The sequence below is a fragment of the Camarhynchus parvulus genome, chromosome 1 (assembly GCF_901933205.1).
Source record: "Camarhynchus parvulus chromosome 1, STF_HiC, whole genome shotgun sequence".
Classification (NCBI taxonomy): domain Eukaryota; kingdom Metazoa; phylum Chordata; class Aves; order Passeriformes; family Thraupidae; genus Camarhynchus; species Camarhynchus parvulus.
Window position 1 is genome coordinate 105,779,117 of NC_044571.1, and position 22,643 is coordinate 105,801,759.

Sequence of the window (22,643 nt, forward strand, 5' to 3'; positions counted from 1 at the left end):
TGAAGGACAATGGAATCTGAAAAGGACAGGAGCTGGCATGGCAAGACAAGAGGTATTTATTAGCTGAGGAGTAGTATTCTTAGAACCTCAGCAGAAGAATTTCAGGTTATTCTGATAAACTCCAAGAACACTGGCAAAGCTGTTCCCTGTTTTCCCAGGATCTCAAGGACCCTACGTTGCAGCTCAGTATTGTCATATATCTAAACCCACATTCCTGCTAAAATGTGTTTCACTACTAGTGAAGTATCTGTTCAAAATTTTCCTCCTCCAAAAAATCAGTTATCCACTAAACAGTTCGCAGAGCTAGGTGAAATTAATTCCCTCTTCAAAATGCCAAAACTCGTCTATTCTTGAAAACATCTACAGGCAATAAGAGCTGTTTGATTTTTTCCATGCACATATACTCTTTTGAGAATTCATATTTATAATATAAAATGTAAGTATAAGGTTATCATGTGAATGTAGACACCTGTCTTTTTTTAAATTATTTTTTCCTCTCCTATCATTGCCTTTTATACTGAACCCAGCAGAATGGATAATCCTAGAAATCCTCCAGTTTATTTAATTTTAATACTTTTTTTTCTGTTCTCTTTCTCAAATTTGAAAAATTTGGAGAAATACCAGTTATAAAATTAAACAATAATATATACAACTTTTTATATACTTCTAAACCTGGGAGAGTATTAAAAAGGCAACAAAAATTAAATCCATAAAATCCCTTAAGTTTCTGACAGAGCAAATGTAGAGATTTTGCATCTTCATTGCACTTACTGAATAACGTGGAAGACAGAGGGGGAAAAAGTTTTCTCAAAAAAAAAAAATGTTCTTCCCCAAAATATATAGTTAAAGAAAAGGCTTATCTGAGTTAAAGCAAAGGGAAAAAGATCCCAAACAAATTTGAAAAACATAACTCTACACACCAAAAAATCCCCAAAAGGGAAAAAAATGCTTCATTGATTGTTTATGGTGCATAGACTGAAACACTGATTCCAGTGAAGGGAGAAAGCAGGATAAGGATGGGATAAGCTGAAGCTGGGTTGAGATGTTTGTGAGTGACAGATCTACAGGGCAGCTTTGGCTGGGAATCCTAATCCATCTTCCCTTTGCCTTTGCTGCTAGTTTTCTTGGCCATCTGCAAGCCTGTTTAATTCACTAAAATCACAGAAAATTACCCAGCCATAAAGAAACAAAAGTTGCTTGTTTTTTAGTTTCTCCCTTCCGATTTTAGTGATTTACATTTTTTCAGTCAAGGGGAGGAAGTAAGGCTGTGTAGCTAGAAGGAAAGGGAAAAATGATGAGGAATTAAGAGCTGGGAATGGGCAAGAAATGCTGCTAGACTGTTCACTGTAGGAACAAGATGTTAATCAGCTCATTGTCCTGTGGAGGGTAGGCTCAGGGTGGATAAGGTCATGTGAATTTAAGCTCAAGCTTAAGAGCTTGTTGTGGTTTAATGCCAGCCAGCAACTTTAGTCCCAGCCAGTTTCTCACTCATTCCATCACCTGCAGGATCCAGGAGAGAATTGTAAAAGTGAGAAAACTCCTGGGCTGAGAGAAAGGCAGTTTAATGGGGAGAGCAAAAGTAAAGCAAAACAAGAAATCCATTCGCTGCTTCCCATGGGCAGGTGTGTGTTCAGCAATGTTAAATTGGCAAAAAAATAACCAAGACTGAAAACTTATGCCTTAGCCAGGTAAGGAAAGCTGGGCACTGCATGATCAGGATCGTGTTCCAGGAAGGCAAAAGCCTGGGAAAGAGGAGGAAGATCCTTCACTTGCAGCAGTGGTAAGGAAGCAGATCAGCTCCCTCATAACATGTAGCATCACCCTCAAAGTGACAAAGGAATTCTAAATAGAAACACACAGACTCTTAGTTGAATAGCCCTGAGCATAAGACCATTGTGTTGTGCATTAATAGAGATATTCTCCAATCTGTTTTTTTTGTAAAACCAGTTATTCATATACCATGAACTACTAACAACAGTTGTTGTTCAGTTTGAAAATGCAAGCTAGGACACTTTTACAAAAACCTTTTTAGACACATAACAGATAGACACAAGGATTTAAAGAACAGCTTAAATATGTATTGCTGCTACTCACAGCAGTTTGTAACTGAGCAAGTAAAGGACAGTTTATGCCCATTTCCTAAAATGCAGGATTTTCTCCCCCCAGCGTTTTGGTCTTTTAAATAAATTTATCATGAAGTACAGGATAAGTGTCATTAACATTCACTTTCAGCAAAGAAATGAGTTCATTGTTGTCTACATTCATTTAATTTATCACTCCAAGCAGAGACTGCACCATACTGATTGCTAGTAGACACAGCGATTTCTCCACACTAAGGAAGTGTTTTGCCCTTAAGAAATGATGTGTGGCTATTATGACAAAAAAAAAGTTTTGATGCTGATCTTTACAGCAGCAATCTTCATATATGAAAGAAGAACCCTTCTAGGGTGACAGAGTAACTACTTGCTGTGAAGAACTTTACCTTGTGTACAGTCTTCTAACCCCATTTAGGGGAATGGTGAAGGGTGAATGTCCATAGGCTCTGAGAACTATCCTGAAATAGAAACTAATTATCCCACAAATGTAAAACAAAATAATTTAAGACCAGCATCTGGGATAATGACAAGAATTTACTACATTATGTGACAGCAACAATCCTTTGGAACAACATTTGTGAGTTCTTATATATTTTTTGAATATTATACCTTAATTTCTAGGTCACATAGAACACTTCTTTTGCAGGGTTCTCAGAAAGCACAGAGTATAGAACAAGCAGTAGGAAAAAAAGTATTAGGTACACCTCTAATGAAATCAGTCAATATCACCATAGCTTTCTTAAAAATATCATTTTCACTGCTCTTTTTTTGTATGAACTAGTTGACAGCCTGGGGCAGCTAAAGATGGAGAGGGGAGCTTTGGGATAGTTCAAACTATGCAGGAAAAACATTACTTTTGCTTTCTATGGGGTTAGAATTTTAATTTCACTTTTTTCTAGTGGGCTAGCTTTTTTTAAAAATTTGCCATACAACTAGACAAGAAAAATGAAAGAGGTTTTAAGTGTATAGCAGAAAACATCCAAGGTATGCCTTTTTTTTCCTTCCAGTTCAGCTGACCATGAAGGCATTGAGCAAATAACTTTTAAAAGAAATCAATCAAGAATCCAAAATAAGTTTGAAAGGTGTGACTCTTATTTTATCAAAGCCATGTGCTTTTTAGTTTAGCCATGGTTAATTCTATTTAAGTGAGGTGTTTAAATAAGTATATGTATGCAGAGAGTGAGGGGATTACACCACCAGTAATAGTGTGTAACTAATTTCTAAGTTGGGGACCTTTGTATGTTTGTCTCAAATTTATAAGATGCACACCCTTAAAATTACAATATATTAGAGATTACATCTCTTCATTGTCTGTGAGTGATATATTAACAGTACACTCTGTTTTCATTCATTGTCTCCTTGGAACCTCTCAGAGGTTGCTGTAGGATCATTAAATATTAAAGTTTTCATTCTATCCATGAATCAAAGCCAGACTATGCAAATTTTGTTTTTCAGGTCCATCCCATAGTCAGATTATAATATATTCATGAAATGTAAGACCTATTTTTAGCTGGATTTTTCATGTTTACATCTTATGGAGAACAAAGTGTACTGAAGTTAAAGGGTATCATTCAAAACTTGGAATCCCAAGTGACAATTTTCCAACAAGTTTTCCTTCTTCGCTAAGCAGACTTGTCTCAGATATTTAGACTAGGCTAGGAGTTCTTAAGTAGGTTTTAATTTTTATTTAATAGTATTACTCAGAATAATTTAAATTCAGTGAGAGTAATGGTGCAAAAAGGAAAGTGCTTTGTGTTCAAACCTTTACCATTGCCTCACGACTTAGGGGAGACATTGTGGTGTAGAACTTTCTCATCAGGGACAGATTTCTCTCTGGTACCCAGGGACAGGACCTGAGGGAGCAGCTTGAAGCTGTGTCAGGGGAGGTTCAGGTTGGATATTAGGAAAAGGTTCTCTATCCAGAGGGTGGTTGGGCACTGGAACAGGCTCCCCAGGGAAGTGGTCACAGCACCAAGTCTGACAGAGCTCAAGAAGTGATTGGGCAATGCTTTTGGGCACCTGGTGGGACTCTTGAGGCTGTCCTGTGTGAGGCCAGGAGTTGCACATTGATGTTCATCGTGGTCCTTTCCAAGTCAGGATATTCTGTAATGATTCCATGATGACTATGTTTTAATTCATATTACAGTCAATGTTTGGACTTCCCCACAGCTTTCTGTGAGATATAACACATGGCTTAACAATGATGTATCCTCCTTTCAATACGAAATGGGAGTAAAAGAGGTTTAGAGATCTATTTTAGGGCTGCTATCTGCAGTCTGGTAAAAGCTTTATGTTTTATAGTATTTTGTTAATACAGAATGAGTGCTTTGCTATATACAAACTATCCTAGCCAAGAGTTATTGTGCTTAGTTATCTTGAGGTAGTTGCTTCTTGTTGAAAACAAGATGAATAATATCTGTTGGTGCACTATAGTTTGTATCTGTTCAAAGTAAATGCTTGACTTCTTTTAGGACCTAACAGGGCCAAGTGCAGGGTGCTACTCCTGGGTTAGAGCAACCCCTGGTAGCAGTCCAGGCTGGGGATGAGCAGATCCAGAGCAGCCCTGGGAGAAGGCCCTGGGGGTGCTGGTGGGTGAGAGGCTGGCCATGCCCTGGCCATTGGGAGCCCAGAGCCCCCCGTGTGCTGGGCTCATCCAGAGCCCCGTGGGCAGCAGGGCAGGGAGGGGATTCTGCCCCTCTGCCCCCTCTGCTGAGAGCCCACCTGCAGGGCTGCATCCAGCTCTGGGCTCCCAGCACAGCAAGGACAGGGACCTGCTGCAGCCAGGCCAGAGGAGGCACCAAGGGGATCAGAGGGATGGAGCAGCTCTGCTGGGAGGAAAGGCTGAGAGAACTGGGATTGTTCAGCCTGGAATAGAGAAGGCTTTGGGATGACCTAATTGCAGTTTTCCAGTGCCTGAAGGGAGCCCACGGGAAAGATGGAGAGAGACTACAAAGGTCTGGAGTGACAGGACAAGGGGGAATGGCTTCAATGTGAACAAAGAAAACTTTAGATTGGATATTAGGCAGAAATTCTTCCCTGTGAGGGTGGTGATGCCCTGGCACAGGTTGCTCAGAGAAGTTGTGACTGCCCCATCCTCACTCAAGGCCAGGTTGGACTGGGCTCTGAGCAACCTGATCTAGTGGAAGGTGTCCTTGCCTATGGCAGGGGGTTGGAATTTAATGATTTTAAAGTTCTTTTCAACCCAAGTCATTCTATGATTCTGCGCTTACCAAATTACACAGACAATTTTTTTAGTTAGCAGTTTTTAGCTTGAGCAGACCAGGAAGAAAAATAAAACTGATCTACCAGATAGCTGTCCCTCTTCAAGAGTAAAGTTGGAAATTTTACTTTTAGTGTGTAAATGTCCCCATTAAAATCTTACTTTGTTTTGATTATTCTTTTAAAATACATATCTTTTCTGTAAACTAAAAAGGAAGGAGTTAAATGGAAGCTGAAAGGAGCTTACATGAAAACAAGAGATGACTCTATTGCTGTGGAATTAATCAAACAGAGATAAGACAGACATATCTAATTTCAGATAGAAAGAATATCTTATCACAATGGTTTCAGTGATCTCACTTTTTAACTTTAAGAGGAAATGCCTCCAGTATGCAACCTTACACTGAGGAAAAAGAGCCAAAATAAGTAGAAAGAACAGTATTATTGAGACTGCCAATGGATTTTTTTAACAGAACCTTTTTTTATTTTACAGCCTCTGTGTCTTATAGAAACAAATCTAAATCACCAATTAGATGAATTTTAGACTGTTTTTTATTGCAAAAAAAAAAGTTCCATGAGCCTAAATTAATCTGATGTGGCTATGAGTCTCAGTTCAGAAACTTGATTATAGGAGAAATGGCAGCAACATCCCCAAATCATACACAGAGGTACAAACAAAAAATTGTGGATGCTTGCATGAATAAAAATGGCACTACTGCACTTCTAAGATGCAATAGTCAAGGAAAGAAGTTTTGACAAGAATAGAAAATAGTAGGATATTCTATCTTGAAGTTCCTTAGTAGTCTCAGGAAACCCTACGGCCAAACCTCCCAAGCAGCAGAGTCATTCAGCTGAACTCTTCTTCTCACTGGATCTCAACAAAGAAAGGGAGGAAGAGACAGAAAAAACCAACTCAATTCTAGGAACAAGAACATGTTGTCATGGCACTCAGATTTAATGTGGCAGTGAGATTTAGCTACTATTCATATTACAATTTTGGCTTCTATATAATTAAGGAAAAAATTGTGAAGGTACTGGTCTACAAATAGACTCTTTGAACAGATTTTATAATGATACTTCCTGAGAAGACAGGAGAAAAAACAGAATGGTTTTATCAGCTGCTGTTGTAACTTAGGAGTAGAGATCTAATATTCTGATAAAATATTTGCTAAAATCCATATTATTTTCTTCCCTTATTGAAAATAGGAAAGAACAATGTGTGGCCAATAGTTGAATTTCTCTACATGTATTTTGTGGATTTTTTTTTTTAGGGAGTAGCATTAGGAGTAATTTCTTTCCTCAGATGTCTGCTAAATTACCTTTGTGTTCCTACTTTTCTCCTAGAATTGCCTTACTGCTCCTGCTCATGTCAGTTTCTATACATTACATTTTTATTCCCCGTCTCCTGGCCTTTGTCTTTGCTTTCTTCAGCAGTAATCACACAACACAGCTTCTGACCCAGCCTAGCCATGCTGCTTGAGGAATCCTGTGTTAATTCCTATTTAATACCAGGTGTCTTACTACTCAAAAGATTTGTACTTGCAGTTTTTATTTGATCTGAAAGAAGAGTACTTAGCAATCCAAACTCCCTTTAAAAAGTCTTTGATTTATTTTCTAGATCTCCAGATCAAGGATGATCTTGATGAGGGAAGTTTCTATATGCGGACAGAATAAAGATGTTTAGATTGGTACTCGTTAAGAACCTTCAAAAGAAACTAACAGCTAGAAACTGAACTCACACTGACTTGCAGCACTAATGAGGCTTCCACACAATTCCTTACAGCACTGTGAGGCACCTCTATATGATTTTGATAAGCTTGGCCTCAGAGAAACATTTTTTCTGCAAAATGGTTGTGCTCTTAACATTGAATAAAATTTGGTAGGTATTTTTAATGCATTAAAATTACATAGACCAAATGGGACTTAGTGTACAGTGGTATCAATCTGACCACCTATAGCTGCAGTGGAAGATTCTTTAATATTGACAGGCAGAAGTTACTAGAGATTATGAATGGATTAAAAAAACATGGCTAACTACTATACCAAAGCTGTCGTTGTCACTACTCTTTTGCTTAAATAGTTCAGAATGTAAGAGACCACCAAACTAAAGTTGAGATGCCGAACACACAGTAATGCCTCTCAAATAAAAGAAGTACAGTTACAGTTCTAATGATAAAGTTTTCCCTTTAAACGTTTGGAATTAAAAATAGAAAATTTCCTACTGTCAGTGCCTGAAGTGCATATGACAGCAATCCTAGTGTTCAGCTTAATGAGCCTGTCAGTCTAGAATATTAAGCAGTTTGATTTAAGCATCTTAAATATGATGTAGATCTAAAATGTTAATGGTAAGCAAGACTTTTGAAAATGTAATAAGGGACACTTTTTCTATATAAAAGAACCATCTATCATCTACTATTTGCCTAGATTATGAAAGGTGGTTATTAATTATTACAGCTTTGATTTCTAGGGACTTAAAGAATTCAAATCTAAATTTTCCAGTGTATTTTAAGATGTTTCAAGACATCCATATAAGATGCCAGAGATTCTTCACATTTACTTGCTGTCACTCAGCATTCATTTTTTTGCTCATTTTGACACTCTTTTAAGGAGTATTTTCCTCAGTTGTTTGGTCCACCACTGTGATTTCACTTGGCAGTATTTGAATCAAGTAACTACCTACAAATGCAGGATTTAGTGTCTTAGATGCTGTAGCCTTCTTGTGGGACTCTTGCATCTATAATGTTATTTCTGGTGAAAGAGACATCTCGGTGGGTATCAGACACCAGCTCCCTTCTTTTTGTTGTGTTGGGTGTTATGGAAGGCTTATATCAGTTTTCTACATATTCCTTGTCCAAGACGTGACTTAAGCAACTGGAAACTTTTCTGCAAATAGGCTGATCACTGATGTGTTCTGGCCTCCACAAAATTTTAGAAATGTAATCCTTTAGATTTTCATGTGAAGTAGTTTAAGAGTAGACACTGAAAATTATTGATGGCTAAGATTTAACTTAGCCATCCTCCTTGACTCAGAAGACCTTGTACATTTCATTTGGGCAATGTGGATTGATGTTAATTTGTAAATGCATAGATTGAAACTTCTACCAGAGCATATGTGGAATCACTGACCAACTTCCAGGCCATGTGTTAAGGAAATTCAGTAGAATCACAGAATCATAGAAAGGTCTGGTTTGGAAGGGACACCTTCCACTAGACCAAGCTGCTCAGATCCCCATCCAACCTGGCCTTGAACAGGGTTGGGGCATCTACAGCTTCTCTGGGAAACCTGTTCCAGTGCCTCACCACCCTCACAGTAAAGAATTTCCTTCCTAATATCTAACCTAAACCTGTCCTCTTTCTGCTTGAAGCCATTCCCCCTTGTCCTATCACTACAGCTTTTGATGAAAGGGAAAAATGGATTTATGGAGGGGAAAAAAGAAAAAAAGTGGTACTCAGATTTCAAAGCCAGTACTGCTCGTGATGACATAACCAGCTCTATCCTATTCCTGCGGAAGCACTAAAGAACAGTGGTGGCCAACAGCAAAAGAACAGTGGATTTTAAGCCAATTTTCTTTGAAATAGAGGTCACTTGAAAGGTTCTCTATGATTCCCAGAGGGAAAATTTCTCAGGTGGTCTGCTGCATTATTTAAATTATTTGAGATCAGCTGTGCTACTTCTTCCAAAGGATATTGGAAAAGACTTAGAGTGTTTTTTGTAATCTAAGAATTCAAGTCCTGTAAGCACTTGTGGAAATTTTTGAAGTAAATTCTGGGCAAATTTAAATGATATTATCTCCTTCCTTCTATTCTTCAGGCTGGACTGTTGTTTTCTGTTTTTGTTTTTTTTTTTAGTAGCAAAATAATAAATCCTGCACATTTCTTCATTATTTGATGTCACCTACATATCTAAAAGCTTTATTACAAAATTCTAATTTAATGTATAGTGGTATTTACCCTTTTTTACTTAAAAATAATCTTGTAGCTTCCCTTATTGTCTCATATGCTTTAAATCTGACATTTCAATAGATATGCCACTTACAGATTAAAGAGCATGTTGTTTTGTTGGGTTTTGTTTTGTTGGTTTTCTTTTTCCCTTGGGAAATGATAAAAAGTAAATTTTTTACATAACTTTTTGCCAGAATCGTGGAAGACACATTTCTTTTAGAAAATCTCTTGGCAGGTAATGGGGCAGTGGGATTTAATTACTATTTATATTACAGAAGTCCACAGATACACAGTCCTGGTAAGAGGATCTCATTGTGGTAGATGCTGTTGAAACCCAATTCTTTCCTCATTCTCGAGATAAGAACCTTCTGGGCCATGGCAGTGCAAAATGCCCTATTCTTCTCCAGGTTGTCCTAGAGTGCTGAGCTATTGCTGATTGTCTGGGTGAGATAAGCTTACAATGTGTTTCTCTTGTCTACAAGGAGCTGACTGTAAAATAATTTAAGTGGGAATCAAGTAATCACTTTTGGTCACCATCACCACGGGCAAGGTTTGAACTGGTGCCTGAGATTGAAATGTGCTAAATTCCACCATCAGCCCAGTATTGCAAGCTGTACAATGAATGGAAAGAAAGAAAGAAAACCCTATTTTTTGTTGTGTGGGTAGTGTGTTTTACATGTGAGAGAGTCTTCCTAGCTGTGGCAGCAAGCAGCTCTGAGGTAATTGCTATTTTGTGTTTCAGTTCAGAGACAGACATTCAAATGAATCATTGGCTTCTGCTTCTGTGTTCTGAGCTGGCCCCTTGCATGTTCAGTTTTATTGGTTTTAAAGGGGCTGTGTACTGGCACAGCTGCTCCCAGTATAATGGGATATCAGCATAGAGGAAAACATTCCCACGTATTTTTCCTGGTAAAAGTTTGGTGATTTTATATACAATTTAAGCAATCAAATCCTATAATGGCTTAGCTGCAGTATATACAAAATATGATAGCTCCTCTAGTGAGTCTACAAGATACTTGATGTTTACATTTGTCTGCATTCAACATTTTGATTAAATGCATACATTTTAAGGAGAAGTCTTGCTCTGAGGTTTCAAGTTTTTTCTTGTTTTATGTTTCTTTTCCATTTACTTTTGAAATTAATATGAGTCTTGACCATTCTTCTAGTCTGCCATGCATGGGAAAGAGATTAGCCCAAATTCTGCTGCAGGAACTCTCCATGTTTCAGCTGTCTTTAATAGGATCACACCTCTAAAAAATAAGTCATATACTCATATAAAAATTTAGATAGAAAACTAAATTACATCAGCAGTGAAAAACCATACAACTGAAACATCAATTCTAATTTAAAAGCATTTCTTGAGACAATGTAAAATGTAATTCTGTTGCTGAAGTGAGGCAAAGCTGTTGTGGGACAAAACTAATATAGAAGTCTGACAAATATTGTTAATAATCCACTGATATGTATAACTGATGAGAACAGTGTTGACAGCACCATATTGCAAAAAAAGAGTCATAACCTGCTGGGAACATTACAAATCCACTCGTAGACACAAGCACAACCCTCTAATGTTGTTAGGGGTGCCACCACAACGATGGGCCAGATTCTTGGGAGCTGACACCTTCATAAATCAGAAGCTCTCTGGTACCACAACTGGTCCTTGCTTTGACTAATATATGATTACATTTGAGGACTGTAATAAAGCAGGAATTATGCTAAGCCTAACCTATCTCTGCCAATGGCACTTTGGAGGCCAGAGGCAACAAAGGGAACACACCAAGTCTGTCTTCTACAGAACAATCACCACGAAATCCAGCTAAATTCAAAAGCCATTTAAGATTAAACAACAATACTGGATGTGTCTATTAGAATTTCCAAGTAAATTGACTTGTTAATGGAACAATAAATCTTGTTTCCTACCTCATTAAATTAAACACTGCCTAGTATAAGAATATTTGCACATCTACAAATGGGTATCAACAAAATGGACATTTACACATGGATCTACTTTTATGAATTTTGGCCCTGTTAACATATCATATAATAAAATCACAGCATTTTTAAGGTTGGAAAAGACCTCTAAGATATCAAGCCCAACTGTTAACTTATGTACATATTATAGTTACATATTTCCATTTTAAAAGCCGTAATTAAAGTGTAAATATTGTTGGCTAATGTAGTTGGCTGTCAATAAGCACTTGTTATGGAAAGTGTGACATATGTCACTTAATAAGAGAGCATAACATGCTATTTCTAATATAATTATGTAGGAATATGGGGCTCAGTTTAAGACTTATTTGTGTATAGTTGTGTACAATTAGAAATGTGTTGAAGTATAACCTAATTTTCTGATCCTTGGAAGTCAGGGTGCAGTAGCTACACTTGATTTCACATGAATCCATCTGACTGCATTATGAAAAAATAATTTTTTCTAGTGAGAGTTTTACTTTTGCATCTCTTCTGTAGACAGGGTAAGATTTTATTACCTTCCAGTTATTAATTTTAAATGCTCATTCTTTTTTGGAATGGCACAATGACCACTTTATGTCCCCTGGAAAGCCAAACTGTCTCTGGAAATTAAGTTTACCTCGTCACTTAAGGAATGGTTTTGGTTTTTTGTGTCAATTAGGGCAGAGTGCATTTTTGTTATTTTTTAATTAAAATTAATGTCCAGATAGAGGACACACTATTAAGAGAATAAACTAAATTACTCTTGGAGTCTTATTTTATTTTTAGTTGATAGAATGTGTTTTTGATGTTCTTATTTACACAGATCATAACTGGTACCTTCATCTTATTAAGTAATTGACTTTTACTTCATTAGACAAAGAAACACAAAACTTACAAAGTTATGGATATAAGAGAGGGAAAGGAAATTCCTGATGCAGCAGACAGGCGCACTGACAGCTCTTACAAACAGGAGATGTTTTAAGACAGACCAATATGAAAAAAATTAGTATGTAATAGGAAGTTCCTGACATGGTGACAATGTCTAGGACATTGCCCAATTGAACTCTGAGTATCTCCAGGGACAGCGATTCCACAGCCCCCTTAGGCACCTGTTTGTAAATCCTCTTTCCTGACACCTGACTAGAAACTTCCCACATTGCAGCTAAGTATTTGTGCTTATTACTTGCTCTGAATCTCAATCTAAAATAATCAAGTTGCACTTATTTTAGGTGAGGCTGTTTTAATGATTATCAAGAAAGAATCTTTCTTTTACCAGTTTTTGCACATTTAATGAGCTGTGGATGTAAACCCTAAATTAAGCATAAGATGTATATGAAAAACTTGCAACAATTTAATTTGCCAAATATTTATCTTACCAATGCTGTAGATCGTTCTTATAATTGTGCTAAGCACTGTAGCTGTACTAGTAACTAAAAATAGTGCCGACATACTAACTCAGTCTAGAAAAGTAAGGATATTTCAAAATAGGGTTGTTAGTGTTGCTTGATGGGTATTTCCAGAAAAAAACTCCAAAGTCAGATGCCACAACTCAGGAATTTTTAATGTTGTAGCAGAAGGTGATACTCTCTGCTGCAAGAGACACCTGTGAGACAGAGAAAAAAAGCAAATGCTTCTGGCACCTTTTTGATTTTTTTTAATCCACAAGGGTGGTTTTAGAAAAGAAGATTAGTCAGAGTTATCTGAGTTATGGTATCCAGGGACATCAGGAAAACTATTCTTCATTGGGCTTTGTGAGATACATCTAGCCACAGCACCTGCACTGTTTCTACCAACATCTTTTCCTGGACCCAGCTCCTGATTTACCTCTCATGGCCAATCTTCCTGTGGAAGACCTTATTGATTGTAGCAGGAATAATAATCATGCTTCAGCATTTATAAGGATTAAAATCTATAAATTCTGTTCTCTCATCATGTATTCAATAGTCAGATGGCATCAGAAGCCAGTGACCTGGAACAGAAAAGCACCGAGGAAGACAAAAGTCTGTTCTCTGGGAAGGTCCATGCTCACTGTGTCATTTTTCTTCCTTTCTCTTTTTGTGTTTCTGATGCTGCCTAACATTACATGCTCTGAATTAGTCTCTGGATCTGCCTTTTGCTCTACTCCACAGTCTAGAAGGACCAGCCTCTTAACTTAGTTGCATATGTTTAAGTCACACACACATCACATGTACATTTTTTGATGTTAAAAATCTCTATTCCCTTTCAGTAATTGCCTGGGTGAATAGCTCTGGTATCTACAAGAAATTCTGTATGATCCATCTCAACTTAATCCTTTCTTCTTTGAGAGAATAACAAGAGGGTTTTAATGGCAACCAGAAAATAGAGTATTTTATATACACATGTAACACCAGAAATGGCAATTTTGGTTTAGAAGAAAAATTCTGCAAATGGTTGAAAATAGAGAGCTATGCTTAGAACACTGGTTCTTTAAGCACTGGATCCAATCTTTCATACACTAAATATATATTTTAGTGCAGATGTATAGGTCTAGGAATCAATGATATGAAATATCAGACTGGGAAAGCAATGAAACTTTTACTCATAACACTGACAAATCTGATCTCACTGCTGCTTTACCAAATTAGTCCTGCCTGATTTGATGACTGACCTGAGTATGAATTAGTTCAATCTCACTGTGCCATTTGCCTGTTCTAAAGTCCCCTCTCAACAACACCCTTTGAACTGAAGCTTTATGTGCACTGCTCCTGACAAGTCTTTTCCTCATCCTGCCCGCACAAGTATTTAATCAGGTGGCATATTGCTCGTGGCCAAACAAATAGTTGGCACACTCAGTTCCTCTGTACAGACTTTGCTATTCAAGCAGAGAACATCTGTCCTGTTGGCCGTGCTCACTGGAGGTTATTGAAAGACCAGAGAGACAAGCATATGTTTTTTTATTCCAGTATTGGACCACATCTCAGAATGGAAGCACACACTGTTCCTAGCAAACCTTGCTCACAGGCCAGTGACTCTGACCTGTGACTTGTCCTGTGCTTGTAAACCATAACACATTTGTACCTCTGCTGCACTGATCCTGCACATCTTTGGATGACCTTTTATTTTCTTTGGGGACCTGCTAAATCTTCTCAAAGGAAAAAAAAAATCAGTGATAGACACATGAGCAAAATCTATGCATGAAAAAGCTTGGTTAAATTTGGCTGAAACTTTTCAAAGTTTTGGAAAGTGTTTAATAGTTGGAAAGTGGTGTTCTCTGGAAGTGAATGAATAAAGTAGGAGCTGTAATGGATAATCCACTGATTTCACTGGGAATGTTTGTGTAAGTCATTATACTCTTCTAAGGGTATCTCTGTACCTAAGGGTTTTAAAGACTGTATATATCTACAGTGTTCTGGCCTACATCAGCTATTATTTAATTTATCTTAAATTTATTTGAGAAGCAGGAAAAGAACTGTACACTGTTAAGCTATTTACAATTTAAAACTTTGCTTTGAACAAGCCATCATTTTCAGTAACACCATTCTATTTCAAATGTCCCCTAAAAAGGGAAACCTTCTTTAATATTTCACATATTTTATACAGACTGGCATCAGGTAGTTATGGTCCTTTTGTTTTGCCAATTCACAAACACAATGACATAGAACAACTTCTTGATCATTTTAGTCTTACTTATAGCTTTCTTCATGAGGTAATTTTCAGGTATATTAATATATGACCAGCATGGGAGGGAGTGAATTCCTCCCCTCTGCTTTGGTGAGACCCCACCTGCAGGGCTGCATCCAGCTCTGGGCTCCCAGCACAGCAAGGACAGGGACCGGCTGGAACCAGTCCAAGGTGATCAGAGGGATGGAGCAGGGAGACTAGAGGCTGAGAGAATTTGGATTGTTCTGCCTGAGAAGAGAAGGCTCTGGGGTGACCTCATTGGGATCTCCCAGTACCTGAAGAGAGCCCACAGGAAAGATGGAGAGAGACTTTTGACAAGAGGGTGGAGTGACAGGACAAGGGGGAAGAGCTCCAAACTGAGTGAGTAGGTCTATATTAGACATTATGAAAAAATGCTTTATTGTGAGGGTGGTGGAGCCCTGGCACAGGTTGTCCAGAGGAGCTGTGGATGCCCCATCTGTGGAAGTGTTCACAGCCAGGCTGGATGAGCTCTGAGCAACCTGGTCTAGTGCAAGGTGTTCCCTGCCCATGGCAGGGGGTTCAGAACTGACCTTTAAAGTCCCTTCCCACCCAAATCATTCTGTGATTCTATGGTATTCATCTGCAGTGCATATTGTGAGTATAAGGGGACACCATTCCTGATTTGCATCAAGAGGCTTTGGAGTTGTTATCTGCCTTTGAACGAAGTAGCTGTAATGATTTCAGACACATAAAAAACCCTGACACTGCAGCGTTTGGGCATGGTGAAATAGCTGTCACTGACTGCACGCAAGAATTAAGGAAGAATTAACTTGCGGACCATTTATGGCAGTATGTGTGGGCAGCGCACATTATGCACAGATACGGTTCGGATCCTTTACGTGAAGAAATTATTAAATGAATAAATCTCTAGAATATTCAAAATAAAGATGGGGGGAAAAAAAGGAAAAAAGGAAGAAAGCAGGGCGAGATGAAACCTTTGGGACCCCAGACCGCGGCGACAAAGGCAGCGCCGGGCGCGGGGGCGGCCGCTGCCCTCAGCCCGGCAGTAGGGGGCGCTCGGGCTTCACCGTGAGGCGCTGCCGCCGGCCCGGCCGGGCGGGACAGCGGGGCCGCCCCGGCCCTGTGTGTGTGTGACCCCGAACGGGGTATCTGTGTCCCACCGCGGCGTGTGTGCGACCTCTTAACGGGGTTTGTGTGTCCCCTGAACGGGGTTTGTGTCACCGCTGAACGGGGTGTCTGTGACCCCTGGCGTATGTGCGACCCCGTAACAGGGTGTCTGTTCCTCCGTAACGGGGTGCCTGTGTCCCTGTAATGGGGTGTCTGTGACCACTCATTTGCTGTTTATGTGCCTCTACTGGGGTGTGTGAGCCCCCTCTGGGTGTCTGTGACCCCCTCATTGGATGTCTGTGCCCCTCAGGGGTGTCTGCGCATCCTCAGCGGGGTGTCCGTGTCCCCTCTGGGGTGTGTGTGACCCCTCAGGGGTGTCTGTCATCCCCGGGGTGTGTGTGACCCCTTTAGGGGCGTCTGTGCCCCCATCACGGGCTGGCTGTGTCCCCTCACATGGTGTGTGTCCCCATCACGGGGTGTCAGTGTTCCCCCTCACTGGGTATCTTTGTGTCTCTCACGGGCTGTCTCAGCCCCCTTACGGGACATCTGTGCTCCCTCTCAGGGTCTGCCCCGTTCCGGCACCGGGAGCCGCTTACAACCCACTTTCCTCCTCGTGGCTCCTTTCCCCCGTGTCCCTCCCTCTCTCTGCTGTGGTGCTTCGGGGGTTTGTTGCGAGCGTCTGTGGGAGAGGGGCTGTTCTCCCGGCTCCTGGGGGGCGAAGGCGGCTCGTTCTCCCGGCTCCATCACTGCCGCCTCCGGGGACCTCCAAACTTTGCCTCTGGCGGGAGCTGCGCTGCATCCGAAGGGCCCAAGGGAGGCTGGAGGCTCCTGGGTTTCGGCAGAGCCCACTGCCTCTCTGGGACACGTGCGACCTTTTGTTTTGTGTTTTATTTTATTTGCCACATTCCCTTCCTTTTTCACAGAGCGGGCCAGCAGAGAAATCCCTGGGGAATATCCTTTCAAGGGTCTCGCTCCCGAGCGCCTGCGTGCGCACGCGAGAGGGAAAATGAATAATTAGAGAACGGTTCCATGAAAATCACTTACCGAAAAATTAGCTGCCCATTAAAGAGGAAGCGGTGAGGAGCAATCATGTAAATCCTACTACCTACACCCAACTGTAGAGGGGAGGCAGCGATCCTGATTCCCAGCCCTGCGGCTGCCTGCTGGCATCGCCGTCCCCATCTCCCTAGCCCGGGAGGAGAGAGAGGGAGAGAGAGAGAGAGAGAGAGGGAGAGAGAGAGGGACGCGTGGGTGTGGAGCGCAGTGGTTTAGTCCACACCCCGCAGCCTCCCTTCCCCAGGCAGCCTCGGGAGCCGCGCTCATTCTCCTCCCTCTCCCTGCCAGCCGGTGTGTCCGCGGCGGCGGGAGGCGGAGGCGGCGGGAGAGGAGGGGAGAGAGGAGCGGAGCGAGGAGAGGAGCGGCGGAGTCCGGGGCCGCCCGGGAGAGCCGCGGCGGCGGGAGAGCCCCCAACTCCGCGCAGCCCCCGCCAGCGCTCGGCACCGCGCCGGGGTCCTGCCCTCCTACAGTTCCCGCTCCGCTGCCAGTGAGGAGGGAGGTGCAGGGGACACGGCTTTATTTTTTTTTTTTTTTTTATTATCTTTTTTCTCTTTTGAGGGGATGCTGAGAAGCAAGCCGTTCCCCTCCCGTGTAGCACATTGCCTGGGCGTTCCTATTATGGAAGTTAAGTGAGAAACTCTGCAGCTTGAACTGATTTGGGGAGAGAAAGGGAGAGAGAAAGGGGGTAGGGGGAGGGCGAGAGCGAGAGGAAGGCAAAATAGCCGAACCAAACCAATGGTTTTCCTGCAAAGTGCCGGGAAGTTTGTGGAGCACTTTCTAGGAATCAGGTCCTTTTTCAGAGTCTCTCCTTGTCTTCCGAAGAAAGAGCTTGCTTTTGGATTGCTATGGATCCTAAAGAGAGTCTTAGACACACTTGAATAATTCCCCTGCTTGGGCTGGATTGGTGGGAATTTAGGAAGGAGCGTGTGTGGAAAGCAGAAGCCTTCGGAGCTCACTCGCTCCTTCTCTAATCTGTATGGATCTAAAAGTGTCACATTCAAGACCTTTGCATCTTCAGCTTTTGAATTGAAGATTTCCCTTTCCACTTTAAGTAGCTGCTAGGAAACTGAAAACTTTTGGACCTACCTCTTACTGGCTTTGGATACTTCTTTCCTTTTTTTCCCTTTTTTTTTTTTTTTTCCTTTTTTAAAAATCTCTGTGGAATTGGTCTCGCAAGCGATCGGGATTGTTTTTAATATGTCAAAATGGGTCTGCTGACGCCACTCCTGCTCTTCGGATTTGCGTTCTTACAAGTCTATGGTAAGTTCGCTTATTTTAGATATGTCATTTCTGTGCAGAAATCCCCTTCATCTGAATTTGATTTGGGACAGCACATGGATGGCATTATAAGCTTTAACGTTACAGAGCCCTAAGTTTGTTTCTGGTATAAAAATGGTATTTGGGGAGGGAGGGATCGGAAGAGGGAGAATGTATGTTTCCAATAAGCAGCTCTTCCCGTCTCCTAACTTAATGGAAAAGCAGCTTATGAATGGAATAATGTCAGCTTAAGGTGGCGAGCAAAGAGTGAAAAACTACCGTGATAAATCTTTTATTTGGGGGTGGGAAGCGGGAAAGGGAAAGGAGAAGCAGAGCGCTGTTGTATTACTGGTGTTACTTTGCCGCCTTCTATTGTTAAACTTTCCACGGGTAGAGCCAGCTGATGAAATAAATAGGTTAGCCCTGCCTGGGCTCCAGGTGAGGCGGACTGGCGGATTTCCAGAGTCCCTCAGCGCCTCGCTCGGCGCTGGCGAGCGGCGGGAAGGGAGGGAAGGGAAGGAAGGGAGGGAGGGAGGCGGGCAAGGAGCGCGGGGCGGCGGCGGCCCCCACACCCCGCTCCGCCTCTCCCCGCCGGGCAGGGCAGGTGGGGCGGCAGCGTCCCCCCGGCAGCTCTGTGCTCATGCCGGGCTCCCCGGAGGGAGGGTTTGCATGGAGCTTTAGCGACGTCTGGGGAAAGGGTGGGTTTCCTCATGAACGCCCTCCCCTTTGGGTGTGCTCCGCAGCGTTTCTTATGGTTTCGAGTTTAAGTGCTGGATGGGGAGCTGTAAATTACCATCTCGGGGAAGCACGGTTTAGCAGGGCGAGAACTTCAGTGCAAGGGCAAATTGCCTTTCAGAGTAGGAGTGGGCGCTGTGCTGCTGCTCAGGCCGTGGATGCGCCAAAGCAGCTCAAGCAACACGACTAGGAGCGAGCATCCCGCTCTGCAGAGGCTGTGCTGGCCCCCAATGCTCCACAGCCCGGCTAGCATTGGGTGTTAGCAGCGCTAAACAGCCCTTTTCCTTTGAGGGGAATGCAGTGTCTGGGACCCTGGATGTTTCTGCCTGTCTGTCAGAGCAAACTTTGTTCCAAGAAGCTGTACACAGCATTCACTACATCAGTCCCGAGGCAAGGGCTCGGGGTTTGTTGTTTGCAGTCACAGAACGCTTTGGGTGTTTCTCCACCACCCCCTAGCAAGAAAGGAGGCAAAACAGAAGAGGGACGGATTCAAGTGCAGTTTTACCTTGGGTGCATGATATGCTCTGCAGTTAAATCTTAGGTTTTGTCAGTCGATAAGAAATTTCCTACATAATGTATACACATGCTAAACTAAACAGAAGTTTTAACTGTGAAAGGATTTAATAGAACATTTATGTCTGTCAGTGCAGTCGTAGTTCTGAAGGGATTTGCTTTTATGTTTTGTTCTATTTTTCTTGATGTAACAAAAGATCCTTAACTTTAAGGCCACTGATATTGGAGGTATCTTTGTGTACAAACTGCAAACATCAGGTTACAGAAATGTAATTATTAGTAAGTGTTTAAAATTGTATGTAGCTAGAAGGAATACAATTAAAGTGCTCAGTGGAAGTGACAGAGTGAATCAGAGGAGCTTGGTGTTACAGAATGTAATTAAAGTACCAGTCTGTTTGGAGATATATGAAACAAATGCAATTAACCAGCTTGCTGGAACGACAGGAGCACGACATAATTTATTCGAGTTTTGTCATGGGGAACACATGTAGAACGTTTGTTCTGGCTCGGCTTTGTGCGGGTGGGGCGGCGCAGGTGAAGCACGCAGCTAATTTAGAGCTGGACCATTAGGGAAAAATGGCCAAGCAGCTCCCGGAATATATGTGATACTGCCCTTTTGTGGGAAGGTATTGCAGAGACTGTCAAGTTTGCCTGCATTAACAACTCTCTGAAATAAATAAATAAAGAGCTTTGTGGATAGCACATCATGGCCAAGTAGATATAAGCTGTTATTGTCGAAATGACTAACAAGTAGCTTTGAAGAAATACTGGCAGGCAGGCTTGGCACACAGTGCTTTTGTCTCTTTAGAAGCATAGTAATTACAATCACATCTTAGGCTGACATATACCACTAGTTGCTTTGAAAAGAACTCTATCAACATCAGCACCATTTGTGATGCTTTAGTGTAAGAATAAAAGAGAAAACCCAACAGGCTTCTTGTTTATAGGCCCTTTGTTTGTTTTCTATGTTTGAAAGTTACCTCTTAGTGCATTTCTGGGTTTGAGGGGGTTTTGTTGTTAGGCTTGACTGGGTGTTTTTGTTTGTATTCTTGGCAAGAGGTCCAGACATTGACACTGTAGCATTTGAGGCATGTTAACCATCCTTTTCCCTCTGAGTTTCCTTTTATTTACTAGTTGAAAAGCGATATAGATCAAAATGATAATATTTTTCTACTAAAGTTACTTTTGCTGTCCATGGTTTTAGAACATCTGAAGATTGCACAGCTCAATGAAAGTGGCAGAAAACATGTGCTACATACACATATGTAGGTTTTAGGGGTTTTATTATTGTACTTTTGACTTTCCTGTAACCCTGCCCATGTTCTTGCACTCTGATGAGAGAATAAATTCCATTATCTTTTTCTTTAGTTATCAGTCTTGGTTATTGTTCTTGACACAAAGCAAACTAAGAAAAAGTCAAACACAAAACATCCCAAATACCAAAATACACATAGAACTCCCCCAAACAAACAGCAGAACACCTCACTAGACAGAGTCTGCACATTAAGTAAGCCACCTGCTACTGGAGTTAAATGAGCTGATTACATGTGGATTTTTAATAGTGTTCCATTGACTGTTCTTTCATTGTTCTGTGTTTTGTTGTCCTTTTTCCAATAATTAATAAAGTTTAAAAGAACAAATATTAAAAGGTAACAACTGATGTGAACACAGGTATTGGTGAGCCAGACCCTTGCCCGGTAGGACTCATAAGTACTTTCAATGAGAATGACAACTTTTTATGTCAGAGCTGGCTTTTAGTCCCTTGAAAACTTCAAGTGTGATGCTCTTGGATGGGAGAAGGTGTTAAAGATATATGAGAATAATTCTGAAAAAACAGCCTTTTATCACCATATTAATATATTTCAAAAGCACTTCTTAATGGAAAGTGTGCATCTGAAGTGGTGTGGTGGCTGCAACATTCTGTATTTCTTTTCCTTTTTATTTTTTGAAAAATCATTTTATTTCTTCATGCCAATGATCTACACATCTGTGGCCTTGCGCAGGTCCCCGTTGCCTGTTGGAGAACATGGCTTACATATAAAACTGGAGTATATTGTTCCAGTGAACATTTGAGCTGACAGGGTCTTGATCTCTCATGTGAGTTTTGCTGTTGATGGATAACCTTTGCTTCTGTGGAATGTGTGCATTTTAATGCCTTAAGAGTAAAATTCTGGAGAGTTTGCAGTTTTGTTTCTGTTACCTTGGTCTTCCATAGGACCCAATTCTGCCGAGCATTTAAGTGCTTCCATCTCTTAGCCACAGTCTTGCAGAAGTTAATAAGAATTTAAACACATGTTTCAAGTTAATCATAGGCTTTAAAACTTTGCTGAGTAAGGATGAATTTATGCCTATGATGACAGGTTTTGCTGAATTAGTCTTAAGATTTTGCTTTCTTCCTGTCTTGTAAGTCACCTTTGCAACAATATGTTTTTATGTGCAGAAGATAAGCAAGGAGGGAACCCTGTCATTGTACTTCCAGGGATGGATTTGCTTGAAAAGTAAATGATAATCCAGGTTCTTTGGTTTGTGTCTTTGCTAATTTGGAGCTCTGCAAAAGGTCTGATACTCCACAAATCTTCCGGAAGAGTTGAAATTAGGGGGTTTTAAGCCTTTATCTGAGTTGCCCTGACTTCAATAATCCTTCCATTAGCAACTCTCTGTAATGATGAGATTGATATTGCTCAGGGAAATTGAGTTTTAGCAATGCAGGCTGAATATATGCAACCTTAAAAGTAGACAAAAGAATTAAAGTACATTTTAAAGGATGCATAAAAAGTATCAAGGAGATGTGCCAAAAAGTGTGATGGAAGAAGAAGGAGGCTTTGGCTGGTCTGTCCAGTCATCTCCATTTGCAGGAATCTCTTTTCCATAGCATTGCTATGTGGGCTCATAGCCCTGAATTCGAGACGTGCTCTGTCCACTGCTGAACCATTTAGTGGAAATTACTGAAGAGTATGCAATGGCTTTTTAGCCATTTGTTACCCTTGAATTGCTATTCAAATATTGATCTGAGCTAAATAGATTGCTAACAGGTTCTGTGCATTCTGTTTCAGCCACCTAAGAGGACGCTGCTGTCAGGTTTTATCTGTTATCTCAGCTGCCATGGCTGAGCATGCTCTTCCCGTGGCTGCCATCTGGCTCACA

General features: G+C 41.1%; 1 protein-coding gene across 12 annotated transcripts in view; it reads left to right on the forward strand.

The window, feature by feature from the left end:
• The window catches only part of ROBO2 (roundabout guidance receptor 2), a 1,013,596-nt gene that overhangs the window by 557,251 nt on the left and 433,702 nt on the right, over positions 1 to 22,643 (forward strand). The window contains exon 1 of one of the 12 annotated variants that reach the window (XM_030962474.1): positions 17,166 to 18,254. The exons of the other annotated variants lie outside the window; for them this stretch is intronic. Within the exon in view, the coding sequence (XP_030818334.1) occupies positions 18,200 to 18,254 (55 nt within the window). The 5' untranslated portion in view covers positions 17,166 to 18,199. Of the gene's footprint in view, positions 1 to 17,165; positions 18,255 to 22,643 lie in introns of those variants that run through there. 12 annotated transcript variants of the gene reach the window in all.